This window comes from Silurus aristotelis, assembly GCF_946808225.1.
Source record: "Silurus aristotelis genome assembly, chromosome: 29".
NCBI classification, from domain to species: Eukaryota; Metazoa; Chordata; class Actinopteri; order Siluriformes; family Siluridae; genus Silurus; species Silurus aristotelis.
In genome coordinates this window covers 10395483-10413895 of record NC_139602.1, presented here as the reverse complement: position 1 = coordinate 10413895, position 18413 = coordinate 10395483, and the positions used below count along the sequence as shown (strand labels likewise).

At 38.9% G+C, this 18413-nt stretch overlaps 1 protein-coding gene across 24 annotated transcripts in view; it reads right to left on the bottom strand.

The window, feature by feature from the left end:
• The window catches only part of camta1b (calmodulin binding transcription activator 1b), a 265882-nt gene that overhangs the window by 231602 nt on the left and 15867 nt on the right, over positions 1-18413 (bottom strand). For all 24 annotated transcript variants that reach the window (XM_083535215.1, XM_083535218.1, XM_083535207.1 and 21 more), the window contains one exon: positions 15696-15799. In XM_083535215.1, coding sequence (XP_083391341.1) covers positions 15696-15799 — 104 coding nt within the window. The remainder of the gene's footprint in view (positions 1-15695; positions 15800-18413) is intronic.

Below are 18413 nucleotides of genomic sequence, written 5' to 3'. Positions count from 1 at the left end.
AGATTAAAAATAAGCAATGCTTGTAATCTCTGTACAGATCTTTGTAATTAAGAAGGAGAATTTGGATTCTTCATTGGCCACTTGGACAAGTGATATTGATCGGCTGTAACCACAAACTAAACAGAAATGGAGGGAGGGAGTGACTGGATAGACTGCGCTTTAAAATGATTAAGAAAGGGCGCAAAGTTGTTGAATTGGAATAAAAATGAAAACTGAATTATTTAACGCTGGAGTTACAATGACAAATGGTATCTATGGGAGGTGGTACATTAAGAAGACCTGTAGATCCAAGTCCTGGGGTTTGGCTGAGCCCTGAAGGAAGATGCAAACCATTTATTTTCCGGAGGCCTATATCTAGCATACTTTCTCGGGATAACAGCTCAGTAAAGCCTGTGGGAAAAGTCTAAGCCGTAGTTTAGCCGTTGTGTCTGGCGTTTTCTCGTTAACCAATTTTGCTAGAAGTTACGTGAAATCGGGAACGTTTAAGATTACGATGCGTATGTTTTACTCCTATAACCGCTGTGTGTTTGCGTTTCTTCCCATCTGGGAGCATAGCCATTTTGTCTCACCTAATGTGATTACGAGGATTTGTGGGTGTAGAATGATGAATGAGGAGCAAATCCACAAACAGATGGATTAATGGTTTATCACAGCACCTCTCAGAGTGGCTCTCTGTGTGAGGCTGGCTTTGTTCTGAAAAAACAACAACAACAGCAACAAAAAAACACTCCGTGGTTGAAAGTGGGACTCGCACAAGAATCTTCTTGGGTGCCCTGTTTTTTTTTTCTGTTCGGCCGCACACCTCTCATTATAAAACGACTGCGATTGGAAGAAAACACTTAAAAAAACGATCGTAGCTGCTGGATCATTTTAAAAAGGTGCTACTCGAATCACTTTAAATTCACTTCGTGCAATAGAACATGCTTCTACATTTTAACTCTAAAGTGTCATGTTTGCTTTATGTGCTAGTTAAAGTTGTGCCATGTGTCTATGTCTATGTCTATGTCTCTGTTTGTGTGTGTGTGTGGAGCTGGTAGGAGCCTTGTGTCAAAATTTTATCCATAAAGCCTGCATATATCCACCACCTGCACTACCTTCGACTCCTAAACAATGCAAGAAGTGTCTCTGTGTCACCGTGCCAGTACTTTCAATCTTTGTTTTTTTTCTTTTTTAGAAATTTCCCAGCGTTCTCGCTGACAAGAGGTGGTATAGTAATGACTCGCACGCTGCAGCAACTTGATAAGTAAAGTCAATTTGTGGTAATTAACAGCGGGTGTCGCGGTGGGCGCTCGTTCTGTAGGGAAACAGGGCCTCTTCTTTCTCCTCGCATGCTGCGGGGAAAGCAGCTCTCCCCCAACCTGCCTCATGCAGAACGGAGGAACCTCAAGCTGAGACGGAGTTATATTTTTCGGATGACGTCGGGGGGCCTGGCGGATTTTTTCACCACCTACAGCATAACAGATTGGGAAGGACGTCGTTTCTTTTCTGACTTTCAACAAATGAATTCTTGCTGAATACCAGTATGAGGGTTTGACTCTTTAAACACAGACCCTTGACCTCTTCTCAGATCTTTTATATTATATATTAAGCGCTTATGGATCAAAGGTTCCACTACATAAAGGCGGGTCCACACAAAGCGATGTACAATTGCTTCAAGTGCCATTGATGGAAAAAAGGAGATTGCTCTTGGATACTCAGAGCAGGTAGCTGATACAATAATAATATGATCAAATACACGATTTTTTTTTACCAAATCGTGTTGCATAAAACACACACACTCACAAACACACAGCTCTGGCGATCCCCCACACCCCATGAGTGAATAATACTAACCTTTTCATTATGTGAAATTGCTGAGGCAACTGGAACATGCTTTAATTATGTAAACAGGACTTTGAGAAATGCCTAATAGTGAAATAGGAACCTTCCTTAAACGTATACATTACAAAGGGGTCCATGCATGCATGTGTGTGTGTGTGTGTATGTGTGTGTGTGTGTGTGTGTGAAGTATAAAGGTGCATGATAGAATTCTAATGAATTTCTGGTTCGGCTGAGAGACAGCAGATAGTGAATATGAAAGAAAGAAGAATTACAGTGCGGAAATACAGTATGAGCATAAAGTACCCTTTTAAATACTGTAGGGACCACCGCCATAAATAAGAGCCATAAAAACATCGTGAATACAGAACATCTACATTGCAGCTTATACATAGCAAGATATATAACATATAAATAGGTAAATATAACAAATATTCAATTCAATTAAAATGTATTTGTGTAGCATCTTTAATAAAGGACATGTTACTAAATAATTTCAGAATATAACATTTAGCTTCTTTAGGCTCCTTTACAATATTCTTACACATTTTTCATTTCAAAATTCCAGACTTTAATTTGCAGACTTCCCTAAAGTTTTTTTATGACCATATTTAACATCAGAAATAATGATTTTAACTTCCAACTATCTGATCCATGTCCAAGTCAGAATCTCTGATGTATTCTATTTCATTCCCTAAAGCTTGCTGGAATTTTTGTAGCTACTGTACCTCATGCATGTGGTTAAAACAATGTTTATCATTTATACATTTCTTTTTCAAAATGTGCTATTCACCAAGAAGCTACAAATGCATCTTCTTCTTCTTCTTCTTCTTCTTCTTCTTCTTCTTCTTCTTCTTCTTCTTCTTTCGGCTGCTCCCAATAGCGGTCGCCACAGTGGATCATCCTTTTCCATACCACCCTGTCCTCTACATCTGCCTCTTTCACATCAACTACCTGCATGTCTTCCCTCACCACATCCATAAACCTCCTCCTTGGCCTTCCTCTTTTCCTTCTTCCTGGTAGCTCCATTCTCATAATTCTCCTACTGATATACCCTATTTCCATCCTCTGCACATGTCCAAACCATCTCAATCTCGCCTCCCTCATCTTGACACCAAAACGTCCTACATGGGCTGTTCCTCTAATAAACTCATTTCTAATCTTGTCCATCCTCGTCACTCCCAACGAAAACCTTAACAACTTCAGCTCTGCTACCTCCAGCTCCACCTCCTGTCTTTTACTCAATGTCACTGTCTCTAATTCATACAACATCTCATGTCTCACCACAGTCCTTTAAACTTTCCCTTTCATTCTTGCAGATACTCTTCTATCACAAATCACTCCTGCTATCACTCTTCTCCACCCACTCCACCCTGCCTGCACTCTTTTCTTCACTTCTCTAACACACCCTCCATTACTTTGCACTGTTGACCCCAGGTACCTGAACTCCTCCACCTTCTCCACCTCTTCTCCCTGCAACCGCACCCCTCCACTGCCCTCCCTCTCATTCACACACATGTACTCTGTCTTACTCCTAATGACTTTCATTCCCCTTCTCTCCAGCGTGTACCTTCACCTCTCCAGGCTCTTCTCCACCTGCTCACTACTCTCACCATAAATCACAATATCATCCGCAAACATCATAGTCCAGGGGGACTCCTGTCTGACCTCGTCCTCCAACCTGTCCATCACCACTGCAAACAGAAAAGGGTTTAGGGCCGATCCTTGATGCAGTCCAACCTTCACCTTGAACCAGTCTGTCGTTCCTACTGCACACTTCACTGCTGTCACACTGTCCTCATACATGTCCTGCACCACCCTCACATACTTCTCTGACACAACTGACTTCCTCATACAATACCACAACTCCTCTCTCGGCACCCTGTCGTACGCTTTCTCTAAATCCACAAATACACAATGCAATTCCTTCTGTCCTTCTCTGTACTAGAAGCTACAAACGCATAACACGCATAATTACACGTAATTTTCTTTCTCTAGTTCACACAGAGAGTGTTTTCAGTCAACAGAAATGTAGTTTTTTGAAAATGTCCTCCGTCGCGCTGAGGACTGCATGTGAAAACTTTTGAAAATGATGAAGCACCTTTAGTCGTTGCCGCAACGTTTCGAAGAGCCAGAAAGTGAATAAACGGCAAGTGGAAATGACGCACATTGAAGGCACATTGTTTGTTAGTACAGGGACGTGAGCTTTTATAGACGTGTGGATAAGCAACTTTTAGGGAATGATTGAAAACGAAATTGTGGAGTATTCTGTGTTTTTATGCTGTTATGCAAATGTATCCGGATTAGTGTAGTGTAGACGTAGCCTTTTTTTAAGTATAAAATATGTTAATTTTTTATTATAGTAAATCGAATAGGGCAATAGTATGGAAACACAAATATTTTTCGATAATCAGTGTTCGTTTTTCCCCACATACCAAACCACACCTGGAAATCACTCAAATCAAATTGCATACTTTTTCATACTTTTCAAAAATGCCTTTGAAAATGCCTTTGATGGTTTGATGTTGCCTTTGACACCATCATCCTGCACCTACAAGCTTCTAATGTATGTACCGGGACCTATTTTACAAGTGGCTAAAGCATAGACCTCAAAATTAGTTATTTAACTGAATCTGATTAGAGTTTAAAGGTGCTGGCTGGTCTAAATTCATCACATACGATTATACTTGAAGTTGAAGTCTTTTTAGACTTCATAATTATATTATGCACAATGGCTGGATCTATATATGACTCCAAAGGTTTAAAAGCTTGTTGTCAGCCTATTATTGGTCACTAGTGATACTGTGAGTCAGTATTAGTTAAGGATACTTGAGGACTGAACACAAAAAACTACACTACATGCCGTTATGGTTATAAAAGCTCATGTGTGTGGAAGAAGGTAGATGGCGCTTTCCTACGAGTGTGTTAGCCTTTGCCAATGAACATTTCTTCTGAAATAGTGAATATCCTATGAAAAGTTTAATATTTCCCAGTTAGCTCGACATATGATGCACTCTTTATGCTTTGGCAAAAACTGTATTATCAATGTTGCTTTTTCTAGATGCGCATTCGTGTGCGTTTGTCAGTTACCTGAATCAACAGGAATGATTTAACCAACACCATCTGCAGGACTGAGTCCTGTATTATTGAATACGAGTTTCTCAAGTTGCATGTGTTTCCGTGCATGCATCGCCCTGGGCTAACGTTTTAAAAGTGCATATACTGGAGCCTATACACCAACACACGTTCTTTGAAAGCCAAAGCGCTCCAGGCTTTCGGTTTCCACATTTCTTTACGCGCGTGTACTCGTCATTCGCCCCTTAAGCAACCATGACAACTCTTGTTGTTGATTTCTCTACTTCACTTCTCTCTGCAGGAACCATAAAGAATTGAACCAAGCAGTTTCTTGAAGATCGTGAAGTTCTGCCTTTACCCGAATCACTAACATGATTTCTGTGGTCTCGCTTTTTTAGTGGGACAAAGAATTTAAATCTGATCTTCGCACCGTAACCTGGCGGTAGACCTGGCATGCATTTGCATCCATAAGACTCCTGGCTCTGCAGATATATTTCTCACTTAGCAGAAGAGGTGAGGGAGAAGGGGGGGAGAGAAAACTAAAACTCGATGCCTCGTTAAGCACAAGCAGCAGACCACTCCTTCCCTGACAGGTCTTTGTTGGGTCGAACCAGCACCGAGTGACAGGCCAGTTAGCCTCCAGACTGGAGGAGCTTGTCACGCTGCCAATGCCTAGTCTGGAACATGGTTTTCAGATCTTATAAATGCTAAGCAGGGATAAGGCAGCTGCTTTGGCTGCTGGACACAGCACCTGTTGTTGTCTAAGAGAAATTTCCTCAAACAAAGCATTCCCTTTGGCCTGTCAGCTGGAAGAGATAATGAATAAATACAATCAGATATTATACTATTTTTAAATACACATATCCCGTAGTTCAAAGAGTTGGACTATATCTTTGTAACCGGTTGAGGACACTGTGGTTCCAGTGCCTGAGGACAGCCTCGGTGTATGAGAATTAAATCTGGAGTTATCAGATTAAAAGCCTGCAGAGCCAGTGCCAAAAAAGAAATCTCTGACTAGCCATGGTAGCTGTACGTCAGAGCCTAGGAATAAAGGCAGGCACCAATCCAAGTAGACAAAAGTGAATCCCTTTTGCCTTTCGTCTCCTTGGCTCTGTCTCCCATTTCCCCACACAGCTTCTGCCCTTCTGCCCTTTCCTTTGAGAGACTTAAGAAATCATGGCCATCAACTAATAAAAGTGGGTGTGAGAAGAAAAAAACAAAACAAAACAAAAAGGGGAAGGAAAGGGGCAGTCGATTTAAGATGGAAGTGCTCTCAGTCTGTTTTATTTTTCCTCCTCCCTATCCTTTTATTTCTCACAAAGTGTCCATGGTAGTTTACAGCAACCCCTATAAATGACCCCACTTTCCCTCTCATGCACTCAAAGCATTAAGAACGCACTTTCTCAGTGGCTACGCAACACGGTCAATCAATACTGCATGTCATGAGGCATATGGATGGTACGCAGTCTTCATCACAGAAGATGCACGCGCTCATCAAGCAGCTTGTTGACAGGCGTGATTCAACATAATGAGATTTGACAGCTTCCTTTCCTCAAGCGGCTATGGGAAACTGTAGCACTCAAACATAACATGACTTTTTTTTTAGTCACACGGATGCAAACTAAATCTATATGAGTAATACAGTATACGGAAGCGTGAATTAATCATAATTAATGAAAGGAAATTTCAAAGGAGGGAGAAATTTATCTTTTTCCGTGTTTTAATCTCCCGTCGAAATAAGTCACGATCTTGCAGTTTGTTTTAATCTGGAGTAACAAAAATAGGCAGAATTTTAATTATTGGTAAAGACACAACCATTAAAAGTTTACTACACCATGTAGACAAAAGTGTTGGGACACCTGACTTTACCTGCCATATGTAGTTCTTCTCCAAACTCACATGGCAACGCCGCTGTGCACAAAGCGACATGGTTTACATGGTTTGGAGAGTAAGATCTTTAATAGCCTTCTACAGAGCTCTGATCTTTGTGGCTGATGAACACAAATGTCCACAAGCACACTCGAAAATCTAGAGGAACATCTTCCCGGGAAAAGAGTGGAGTGAAATATAAGAGCAAACTGGGACTGAATGTGGAATGCGATGCTCAAAAAGAAGGTCCTACCATACTTATGAACGGGTGTACAAAAACGTTTGGCAGTGCGGTGTACCTACACCTTGTGTGCATTATAAATAAATCTCTGAGTAGGTTGATGCATTTTTTTTCTTCCAATAGGAATTCATGTGAAATGTAAGCACAGCCGTCACGCTCAAAAAATGAGGAACTGAAATGTGTGAAAAACCATTAACATCCCTGACTCCGAAACACCACATACATTTCAAATGCTTGACAACATGCCAATCTAAAGCCATTTGTCAACAACCACAAAGGGGAAAAGGCTTCTTTTCAACACTGCCAGGGTCTCTGTGGTGTTGTTATTTTTGTCCAAAGGGCATGGTTGCGTTTGTACACTCTCCAAAAAGCCAGTGGGCAGAATGATAGAGGCGAGGATAATAATTAATTGGATTCAACCCCTGCCAATCACAACATGCTTTGCTATGGACTGTAATTTTTTAAGATTATACTATAGTGCTGGCTGTGAGGATAACCACTGTGCTTTAACCCATTAATCAAACGTTGTTTACTCATAACCATGCGACGAGAACAAATAAACCCCCCCGCTAAATTATGCCGAAAAGCCGACGCAGTGATCTATTCCTTTAACACTTGCCCAATTACTAAACACAGACTCATATTATACACTAATGCGAGCTCGCAGATTTTCTTCTGCAAACACATTTGGTAAATAAAACGTTTCAGTGCGCTGGCAGAAAAGTCTCACCTAGCGATTCGATTCAACAGGGAGAAATCTATCCCTCTGTCCCTCTGAATAATTTTATACCCGAGTTACCACAAGACACTGAGGGGGAAAAAAGGACTTGTGGATGTAGAGAGAGAAAAATAGGACCCAGGCTCTGATACAGTACTGTGCAGCTCAGATCTTTTTATTTCTCTATCACATCTGTTCAACCTGAACATACCACAAGGTCAGATAAAAGGAAACACGATAATAAAAAATGCACATAATACAGTATATGTTCTAATATATAATGCTTGTTGTACGGTATGTTGTGATCTGTAGGAAGTGCAAACTGTTTTTATTTCATCTGTTTTGTTTCATCTGAATCTACTTAGCAAAATGAGATGCTAAGGAAGGTTATGCACTAGTGTATAAACACTGGAAGCTTCAACTTCTCATCTATCATATCGGTGTCACATGTTAAAATCTCTCCACGTCCATCGTTAAAACTGCAGATTCAGTAGCAGAAGCGTTTGACAGCAGCGTTTCCTCACATTCGTATTCCAATCATGATTCAGGCACCAACACAAATCAGTCCAAAGCTTCCCTTCTCGAGTAAGATACCTAACCCTTTAGAGATGTCCACAAACGTTTCCGTGTCGAATTTGGTGGATATATTCAAGATCTGAAACACAGACTGTGTTTTTTTAACATTAAAATAAAAAAGTGAAAGACTTAAGGGGCCTGCTTCTGAATGAGAAAATCTGCTTAAATTGTCAACGAAAATGATTTAAATAAATGTTCAACATTCGAGAAAGCTGACTCCAATTCTGCCATGATGAATAAAATCAACCTAATCAGCATTGCCTAATCCCTGACAGGCAGCTGTAATCCCTCTGATACAAGGACAAAGTTTAGTCCGGACGAGAGCGTGTGCAATTAAAAAGCCGGATCAAAAGTCAGGCTCAAATATGCGCATCGGGCCGTTCATTAAGTTCTTACGGGTTTGTCTTCTGTCGAAATGTGTATCTTGTAATATTTCTTTAATTTCGTTAAAAACCCATTGGAATCTCCTTTAAGGTCATGCCGGCCATTCAGCGTGTCTGCTACACGAGACGTCTGGAAAATTCGAATCTGAAATTCAACACGGATACCTTCACTAGTCGTAGTCATGGTCACAAGCCTGTGTGGAAGCCAGAGGTCTGCTCAAACAAACACCAGCTAAATTTCCCAGCTTGCCCCCAGTGAGACTAGTCGGCTGGCAGCATCTGCTTCCTTTGATTAGGTGAAGAGGAGTGCAGGCGGGACGGAAAAGAAAAGGACCCAAAGGACAGGGCCAGTGACAGGCGGTATTGAGGCCGGGCAGAAACTTTTACTAGCGATGACCACATGGGTAATTCCTCAGCAGAAGTGCTGATGCATAGATTATTTTTGACTGGGGTGAATGCGGGATGAGAGAAAAAGCTAACGGAAAAAGAGAATCAAGAATGAGAAAAACGCTTTGAAAAATCCTTTTTTTTTCAGGTGAGTGGAGAAATGAAGGACAGGGAGGATTGAGCTCACAGTTTATCATTTACAGGGTTTTGCATTACAGGAGAGCGAGCACTCATTTATGAATTCTTCAAAATGTGCTTTAATAAAGTTCAAAGCAGGAATATACTTGAGATGCTGGTATTGGTTGAGATGCTGTTTTAGCACACACGCATGCTTTTTCCGAACAATCCCAAAAGAATTCTGACCACTCTGATAGACATTTCTGACCAATCCTGCTTGTATCCTGTGTGTATTTCTGCTTTACAACTGCCTGATGTATTTTCTAATAAATTAATTTCCAAAATCTAAAAAAAAAAAATAACCAATGAAAACAGAGCAGTCATGACCAGGATAAATCCATTACTAAAAATAAATTAGTAACTGCAGCATGTAAATATTAATTAGGAATATTATAATAATATATAATATTAAATAATAACATTATTATATTAAAATATTATAATATTTTAATATTTATATTAATATTTCAGTAATAATATTAATACTAATTGATAATAGTATATTTTATGTAATATTATTATTATAATATTAAAATGTAAATATTTTAATTTATTTATATTGATATCTTGATAGTGTTATTTTGATTTCTTTTTATAGAATATGCATAACTGTATATGATTTCTGAGATTAGACTTCTTATGCATGGACCAACTGAAATGTTATATACTGTATGTTAGTATTTTCATGAGATAAACAATACCAGTGAAAATTAACCTACACCAAACCTACAGAAAGCTCCAAACAGCTTAATGTATCGTCGTTAAAAAGAGCAAACCCAAAATCTTTGCTGTGGGCGTGCCACTAACACAAAGTAATTAAATTAAAATCTTTGGTTTACAAGACCGTTATATAAGCGCCTTATGCGTCCTCGGTGTACGAGCAGACGCCCCCACATGAATCGGGGCTTTCTGTGCACACGGATGAACGGATTATGATTTCCCTTGCACATCTGACAACCTCATGATGGCCCTCCGTCCCTGAGAGTCATCGCTCTGAGGGTGTGAAATGGATATTCAGCGTTTGCTAAACTGAAACCGGCGACAGGTCAAACAACAATATGACCTCCAGCACAGAAAAATTAATTTCCAGGAACATGGGGCAAATGTCTCAAAAATGTGTTCCTGTATCTGTATTGCCTCTCTCTCTCTCTCTCTCTCTCTCTCTCTCTCTCTCTCTCTCTCTGCCTCTCTCTCTCTCTCTCACTCACACACACACACACACACACACACACACACACAGGCTTTGCAGACATTGCGACAGGCAGGAATGGGGGGGCTGTAGAAGCAGCTAAGCTGAAGGACGTTTTGTCAATAAGTAATAACCACACCGTATTAGCGGCATATTTAAGCATGAGAATCCCAGTAAATTGATTTTAAGTAAAATCATTTAGAGAGGCATGCCTCCAAATGCACACTGTGTGTGGACCTGAGATTTGGTTTGGTGAAAAAAACGTGTACTTTGTAACATCCTTGTGAGAGAGAACATTCATGCTCTTCATCCTACACTCTTTGTGAAGAAAAGCAGTAGAATTGCTTACAGATTGACTTTGTGGAGCTGAGAAACTCAGTGTAATAGTATATACTGGCAGATTTGTGGATAAGTAACTAAATGGTGACCTTTTAATGCTTATTTACTGGTCATTAGTTCAACTCTATAAATAAAACGAATCAGCACGAAGAAACCTTCATGTCATGCTGAAATGGATCACAGATCACATCATCTGTAAAATTATTTTTTTCTTTCTTTCTTTCTTTCTTTCTTTCTTTCTTTCTTTCTTTCTTTCTTTCTTTCTTTCTTTCTTTCTTTCTTTCTTTCTTTCTTTCTTTCTTTCTTTCTTTCTTTCAGAATATCTCCTTTCTTTCCTGCATTCGTTCTGTTTCTCCTTCCTTCAAGCATTTGTCCTTTCTGTGCTGCATTCCTTCAGTTCTTCTTTTTTCTCCTTTCCCCCTCTCCTACATTAGTTTTTTTTTCTTCCTTCAGGCATTTCTCTCTCCTTCCTTCCTTTCTTCCTCCCTTACAGCATTTCTCTCTCTCTCCTTCCTTCCTTCCTTCCTTCCTCCCTTACAGCATTTCTCTCTCTCTCCTTCCTTAGTCCCTTTTCATCCCACCTTTGAGCATCTATTCTCTCTGTCGTTCTTTTCTTCTCCGCTTCCAGAATTTGTCCTTTCTGTCCATCCGTCCTTCTTTCCTTCCTTTCTTTCTTTCTTTCTTCCTTCCAGCATTTCTCCTTTCTATTATGTATTCCTTCATTTCTTTCTTACATTATTTATTTTTTCTCTCCTCGGTTCCTTTCTTCCCTCCCTCCTTGTTCCAGAATTTCTACTTTATCTTCTGCATTACTTCTTTTCTTCCCTCCAGCATTTCTTCCTTCCTTCCTTCCTTCCTTCCTTCCTTCCTTCCTTCCTTCCTTCCTTCCTTCCTTCCAGTATTTTTTTGTCCTGCATTCCTTCTTTTCTTCCATTCTTCAAGCATCTATCCTTTCTGTCCCTCTTTTCTTCCCCACTTCCAGAATGTATTCTTTCTGTCCTTCTGTCCTTCCTTTCTTCCTTCCTTCCTTCCTTCCTTCCTTCCTTCCTTCCTTCCTTCCTTCCTTCCTTTCCTTCAGCATTTCTCCTTTCTATTATGCACTCCTTTATCTCTTACTTAAAGCATTTCTTTTTTCTCTCCTCTCTTCCTACCTTCCTTTCTGCCTTCCAGTATTTTCTCTTGCTATCCTGCTTTCCTTTTCTTCCCTCATTTAAGCATCTATCCTCTCTGTCATTCTTTTCTTTCCTTTTTCCAAAATTTATCTTTTCCTTCCTTCCTCCCTTCCTTCCCTTTCAGCATTTCTTCTTTCTATCATGCATTCCTTTATTTATTTTTTTACAGCATTTTTCTTTTTTCTTTTTCTTTTTTTTGTTTGGTACCGAAAATACACTTCTGTAGGTATTTAAAATGAACAGCAGGGAATGTGAAGCTAGAAATGCTAAAAGATGGAACAAAGGAAGCAGAAATAAAGACAGGAATTGACTTTTCACTTTCCTTCGTTCCTTTCGTTCCCGATTATTGTGCTGTTGTTTTGTCCCCCCTTGCAGATTTAAATTTTTAGCATGGTCATTCGTTCCCCAAATGGTGTCGCATTGCTGAGAGAGCTGGTATATTGAGATGGTTTATAAATTCAGATTTAAAAAGACTAGAAATCTTGTCAGGCATCATGACCCAAACAATTCTTTTCCCTTCTCTCCGAGTCTACAGTACTACGGCTTGGATTTCTGCGTTATCAGACGTATGGAAGGATATATAAAATCAGCTTGTTTATGTGTGGACAAGCACTGCAGCTGAAGCCTCATTATATTGAGCCCTTGGTTGTAGGGATCGTGGCATTGAGGGAAAGCCAGTAGCTAGGAGATGGAGGGGAGCTGGTGCTATTTAGGCACTTCTGCTCATTAAGAACGTTCCATGCAGCCTTCAGGAGAATCTTCAGTTCACTAGAAGGTCTTATTCCTGCCTTGAGACAGAGGGCATCTTCTTTCTGCACTCTTCTCCTGATTTAACTATTTCTGTCCTTTTAAATACATTCCTGGTTCAAGTTGTGAAACCTGCGATTACACATACAACCAGACTGTTCTGGGCGAATCAGTCAATCTGATCTTGTTGTAGCTCACTGTACAATCTGAGGCGCTCTTCATATACGTTCATCTCTACCAAGACAACCTTCTGCTAGTGTGGGGGGGGGGGCATTCCTGTGGAAAAATAAATGAGGAATGGAGAGGAGATAGTAATCACAGAAAAAGCGAATGCTGAGAATAGAGGCCATCTCACTGGAGCGTAACGGACCCTGAAACCAGCTGGTTTGAGCCCAACCAGAGAGAGAGAGAGAGAGAGAGAGAGAGAGAGAGAGCTTGGCTTCAATACACGCAAGGAAATTATCGGGCTGACGCTCACCTTGAATCTTCTTTAGCTATCGCTTGCCGTCGCTATGAACAGGGCTGCTGTGTATCATCAGTCAAGCGACAATGACGTATGCGCGAAAAAAAACTAAAGCAATGGTTCCAGAGTAAATGAAAAACATTAGAAAACGCTGAAGCAGTGTCCTATCTGACTAATAGTGTTAAATTTATGGTCCTAAGCATTTCTGTGACAAACTTGTTTTTTTTAACCTTGCACAAAACATGCACAAGGAATCGCCTTCACTAAAATAAAAGCGATGGAATTTTTAAAGACCCCTTGATGCAAAAAGAGAGCACTCCTGCATTCGGGAGATGAGTATGCACTTTTAACTACTGTATAAGCTGCAAATAAACTTTTCTGTGCTGTGTTTTTGTCTTTGATAAGTTGTGACACAAAAAAATCGAATAAAATTGAACAAAGCAGGAACGCTAAAGCATGTATGTAGATTTAGAGTGTTGCCCTGAATAAAGATGCTGCGTCATTTGTTTTCAAGATGTTTAGAAAGGATTATTAAGAGGTCAAACTACAAGTAAATAAAAAATTTTAAAAAGTTGGTTTTTCTGCAGTGTTTGAAATAAAATCTAACTATTTATCTATGATAATCTAGTAGTGATCTTATGTAATAGAATTTTTTTTAAGGCTCTCTAATTTTTAAATTTTGAAAATGGGTTTTACGTTTAATGTTTTCATGCCCTGTATCCATTCTCTATTCCCAACCATGTTCACAAAGCTCCAGCAGAAGTATCTACGTTAGTGCTATCCAATAACAAACAGGTTTTCTCAGCCACATTATACACTTCAGCTGAATCCATGGTTTAAACCGTTCTGTTTTATCATTATCTACACATCCTCCCTCGACTATCGCGTCTTTAAAGTTAAATATCCACATAGCCAAATTTTTCTGAACCACAAAAATGAAAAGCAAGCATCTCAAACTTCTGTGTGCACTGGAATTAGGCCAAATAGGTCTCGCCTAATCTCTGCTGAGTATGTTTGTTTGCTTCAGAATGTCAGAATGCCTTCAGGGCCACGAGTGTAGAAGCGCCAAACAATGTAGATACTTTCTGTACACATGCTTTAATGCTGCTTGGAAACCGGAGAGATTTACAGCTCACATCAACATGCAGAAACAGACAGTCAACGAAGGAAAATAGCAGTAGATTAGTTATGTGCAGAAGAAGAAGAAGAAGAAGAAAAAAAAGGAAGTTCATCTTTTGGTAAATATTTATAAGTCAGGAATGAATAATACGCAGACCTACATCTAAATCACATTTCAAAATAAAATATATGCACTGCTTTAATTATAAAGTAAGTGAATGAAAAATAAATCATGGAATTTGTTCGATTTTTAGTGATGTTTGATTTGGTTATATTAATATCAAGCCTGGTAAAAATTCAACTCATAATCTTTTTTATTGTAATAAATAGATCATAAATAAAATAAATGCATACTGCTTTTACTGTTTGTGTTTAAAATATACACTGTTTCAGACTATAATAACATTTACACTTGTTCTCACTTAGCATTTATATAAGCTTATACATGTAATGTGCAGTGAAACTCTGAAACTTATATATACAATATACTCGCATTATTAAAAACAATCTTATATAATAATACAAATGAATACTATTAATAATAATTAGTAGTAGTAGTAATTATAACATTGTATTTAAATATTAGAGGGACAGCGCATGTAGGACGTTTTGGAGACAAGGTGAGGGAGGTGAGATTGAGATGGTTTGGATATGTGCAGAGGAGGGACATGGGGTATATCAGTAGGAGAATGCTGATGATGGAGCCACCAGGAAGGAGGAAAAGAGGAAGACCAAGGAGGAGGTTTATGGATGTGGTGAGGGAAGACATGCAGGTAGTTGGTGTGAAAAAGGCAAATGTAGAGGACAGGGGAGTATGGAGACGGACGATCCGCTGTGGAAACCCATAATGGGAGAAGCCGAAAGAAGAAGTAAAAGAAGAAGGTAGTAGTAATAGTAGAAATAGTAATGGTAGTAGTGGTGATAGTAGTAATAGCAGTAGCAGTGAGAGCAGAAGGAGTAGTAGTAATTGTAATACTAGTAGTAGAAGTAGTAGTAGTAAAACTAGTAGTGGAAGTTATAGTAATGGTAGTAGTGGTGGTAGTAATAGTAAGAAACGTTGGGGAGGATTAATTGTCATAAAGTATTTATAGCAGTAGAAGCAGGAGGAGCAGTAGTTCTGGTAGCAGTACAAATTTTAGTTTTAATAGCATTTGTGTTGTGAGAGGAGTAGCATTAGTCGGAGTGGTAGAACTAACAATTGTACTGGGATTATTTTTAGTGATAATAATATCAGCTGTATTCTGTGAGTTCTTTTGACTTCCTAGTTATGCTAAGGACCTCGATGATTCGCATGAACCTGTGCCCTGTATGACTTTATCTCAACTGGCTCAAGGCTGCGCTTTGATGTGATGTTCATCTTTTACCATGAAATCTATCCATCCTGCAGGACGACAGAGGAGAAATATGAGAGCTTCCCCCTACCTCATTGGTGTTCCACCGATGTCTCTCCTTAGGCAGGGAGGAGCATTTGGGCAGGCATTCGAGCAGCTTCTTGGGCAGGTAGATTTTCAAATGTCCATGTTCATCTGGAGAAAAAAAAAAAAAAGGTAGAGCCTTACACCTATGCTCTTAAAAAAAAAAAACATTGTGTACACCAGCCATCTTAAGCATCACTGGGAGACATGTATAACACTAATTGTTGTTACACATCAGACCATGTTCATGAGAAAATTACTGGGCGAGCGCAAGAGAAAAGCTCAGAGGGAAACATTCTGTTCTTGTTATGATAAAAAAAAAAAAAATACATGAACATCTTGTTAAAAAAACGAGAAGACATGACTGGTTGAATAAAAAAAAATAAAGCGCAAAACATAAAAAAAAAAGGGGCTGTATTGTTGTTTTTAAAGCACAGAAAGGTGTGTACAAACTCTCAACCGGATCTGCAGTCTTTCCACCCCCTACAAAAAACTATAATATTTCTTTTCCTACTATCTTATCATGCAAAAGTGCACGCTCAAATACATAACAAGCAAATTGGGTGACAACGCGAAAACATTTCAAGGTTATTGATAACCATTTGAGTCAAGGGCTCAGGCTTCTTAAAGAAGTCAATGTTTAGCCCTTAGGGAGAAGGAAGTTCCACATTGCGTGCCGAGCCTGCTTATGATTAAAAAAAAAGTGCGTAACGGAGAGAGAGTGCATGTGAGACAGAAAGGGACTGGAGTGTGTCCGCTAGGAATGAATAAAGACGTTGGACATGCAAAGAAAGTGAAGCTACAGATGAAGATAGTGAGTCCGCTGGGGATTCGGGCTTGGCGAGCTCTCACACTTTAGGCTTAAGAACAAACAGATAACCGAGAGAGAGAGAGAGAGAGAGAGAGAGAGAGAGAGAGAGAGAGAGAGAGAGAGAGAGAGAGAGAGAGAGAGAGAGAGAGAGGGCACCCGGTGAAGGTTAGGTGACTTGAAACTTCTATACGGGATATATATTTTTGCTCAACCTACACGTCAAATGACGGCTGTGTGAATAATATACAAATTTCAGAGTACAAGAAACAGCCTGTTACACCGTACAATGAAATTCTTATTCTGTCAATCCTCTATGACATCAATAATCAAGGACATAAGGAGGGAAAATGTCTTTTTTTATCCATATATACAACATACTATTGGTCTATTCAAACTACATTACAAATATGTGCTTAAATAAGTTACAATCTCCCAACACTTCTTTTACTTTTGATCTTTTTCCAATTTCCAGAAGAGAACAGAGAATGAATTCATTAGCGTGCCCTGTCCCGTGTTTCTAATTGACCTGGATAAAAAGAAGTAGATAACATAACGTAACAGCATATGGCTACATAATCAGTTGATAAAATCTTTTTTTTTTTCACTGTTATGCAGACACAAACGTGTGTATGATTATTAAAGTGGCTCGATACACAATTTTTTTCTTTTTTCGAAACCGATACTTGAACCCTGAACATCAATCCATCCATCATTATTAGAATTTTGTCACATACATATTCATACAGAGTAGGTCATGTGGTGGTTTTACGACTGTCCAACATTTAAACATGAAAAAATAGAAAAGGATATAAAGATAAAAGGAAGTAAAATAAAATAAAATAATTCAAATTCATTAGATAATGTTGTGGGGAAAAAAAAGGTTTTTTTTACTGAACCACTTAAAAATCACTTTTATTGTGAATATGATGATGGAGTTTGTCGTATAAATATCAATAAAATCAATCGAAACAAAACCAAAAACAGTCAAAAATCTGAAAATATATTTATTCTCTAAATTTAGTCTTTGCCATTTGTTATATCTCTAATATCCAAAATGTTTTCTCTGATAACTAAGAAACTATTTGTTTTGCTGATATTAAAATTCTAATGATCCTGTTGCATTTCATGTTTATGCGCTTGACAAAAATTCCTTGCCAGATTTTATATTGAATTGAAAGTGTGTAGTAAGCAGGAAAGTTATATAACGGCTTTGTCCTGCAATTTATTTTGCCTGGATTGGTTTTTATTAATTTGTAATTTTTTTTTTTAACTTGCATGTTCCTGAAACAACTCTAAAAAAAAAAATGGTTCGTTAATCAATTAGCTAATTGATTAATAAATCCTTGCAGTAAAAACCCACCCAAGCTCGCCAGTGTGTGATGTGCAACAGTCAGTGGGATTTAAAATGATTAACCCACACCTTAGTAACAGCACTGATGTGCATGAAGCACTTTAACATGTACATATTTATCACATATTTCTGTTTTTCTGGTTATTGCAACTAAATACAAATATTAAATTACATGGAAAGAAAAAAATTGCTTATACTCATGCTCCTGATCTGCCCACTTGTATCATTCCTTTGCAAATCTGTTTTCATAACAAACAAAAAAAGCTGTCTAGGTGCTTCGTTGGCGCAGAAACGTTCAGCTTCACGAAGGCCAATGCAACGAGGATGATAAAAGGACAAGAAAAGCAAGCGACTTATTTACAGGGTAATAAAGGATGTCTATATATGTCTATATATCTGGCAACCTCCCATTTCTCTGCTGCCCTTGCACCCCGCTACCTTTCAGCAGGTTTGGAAGGGTGATAGACTCATTCCATGGGCTGCCATTTACTTTCATTGTTCTGAATTAAAGCAAGAAGCCTTTAAATTATGCTGACACTCAAGACTGTGGCCTTAGGGACGAA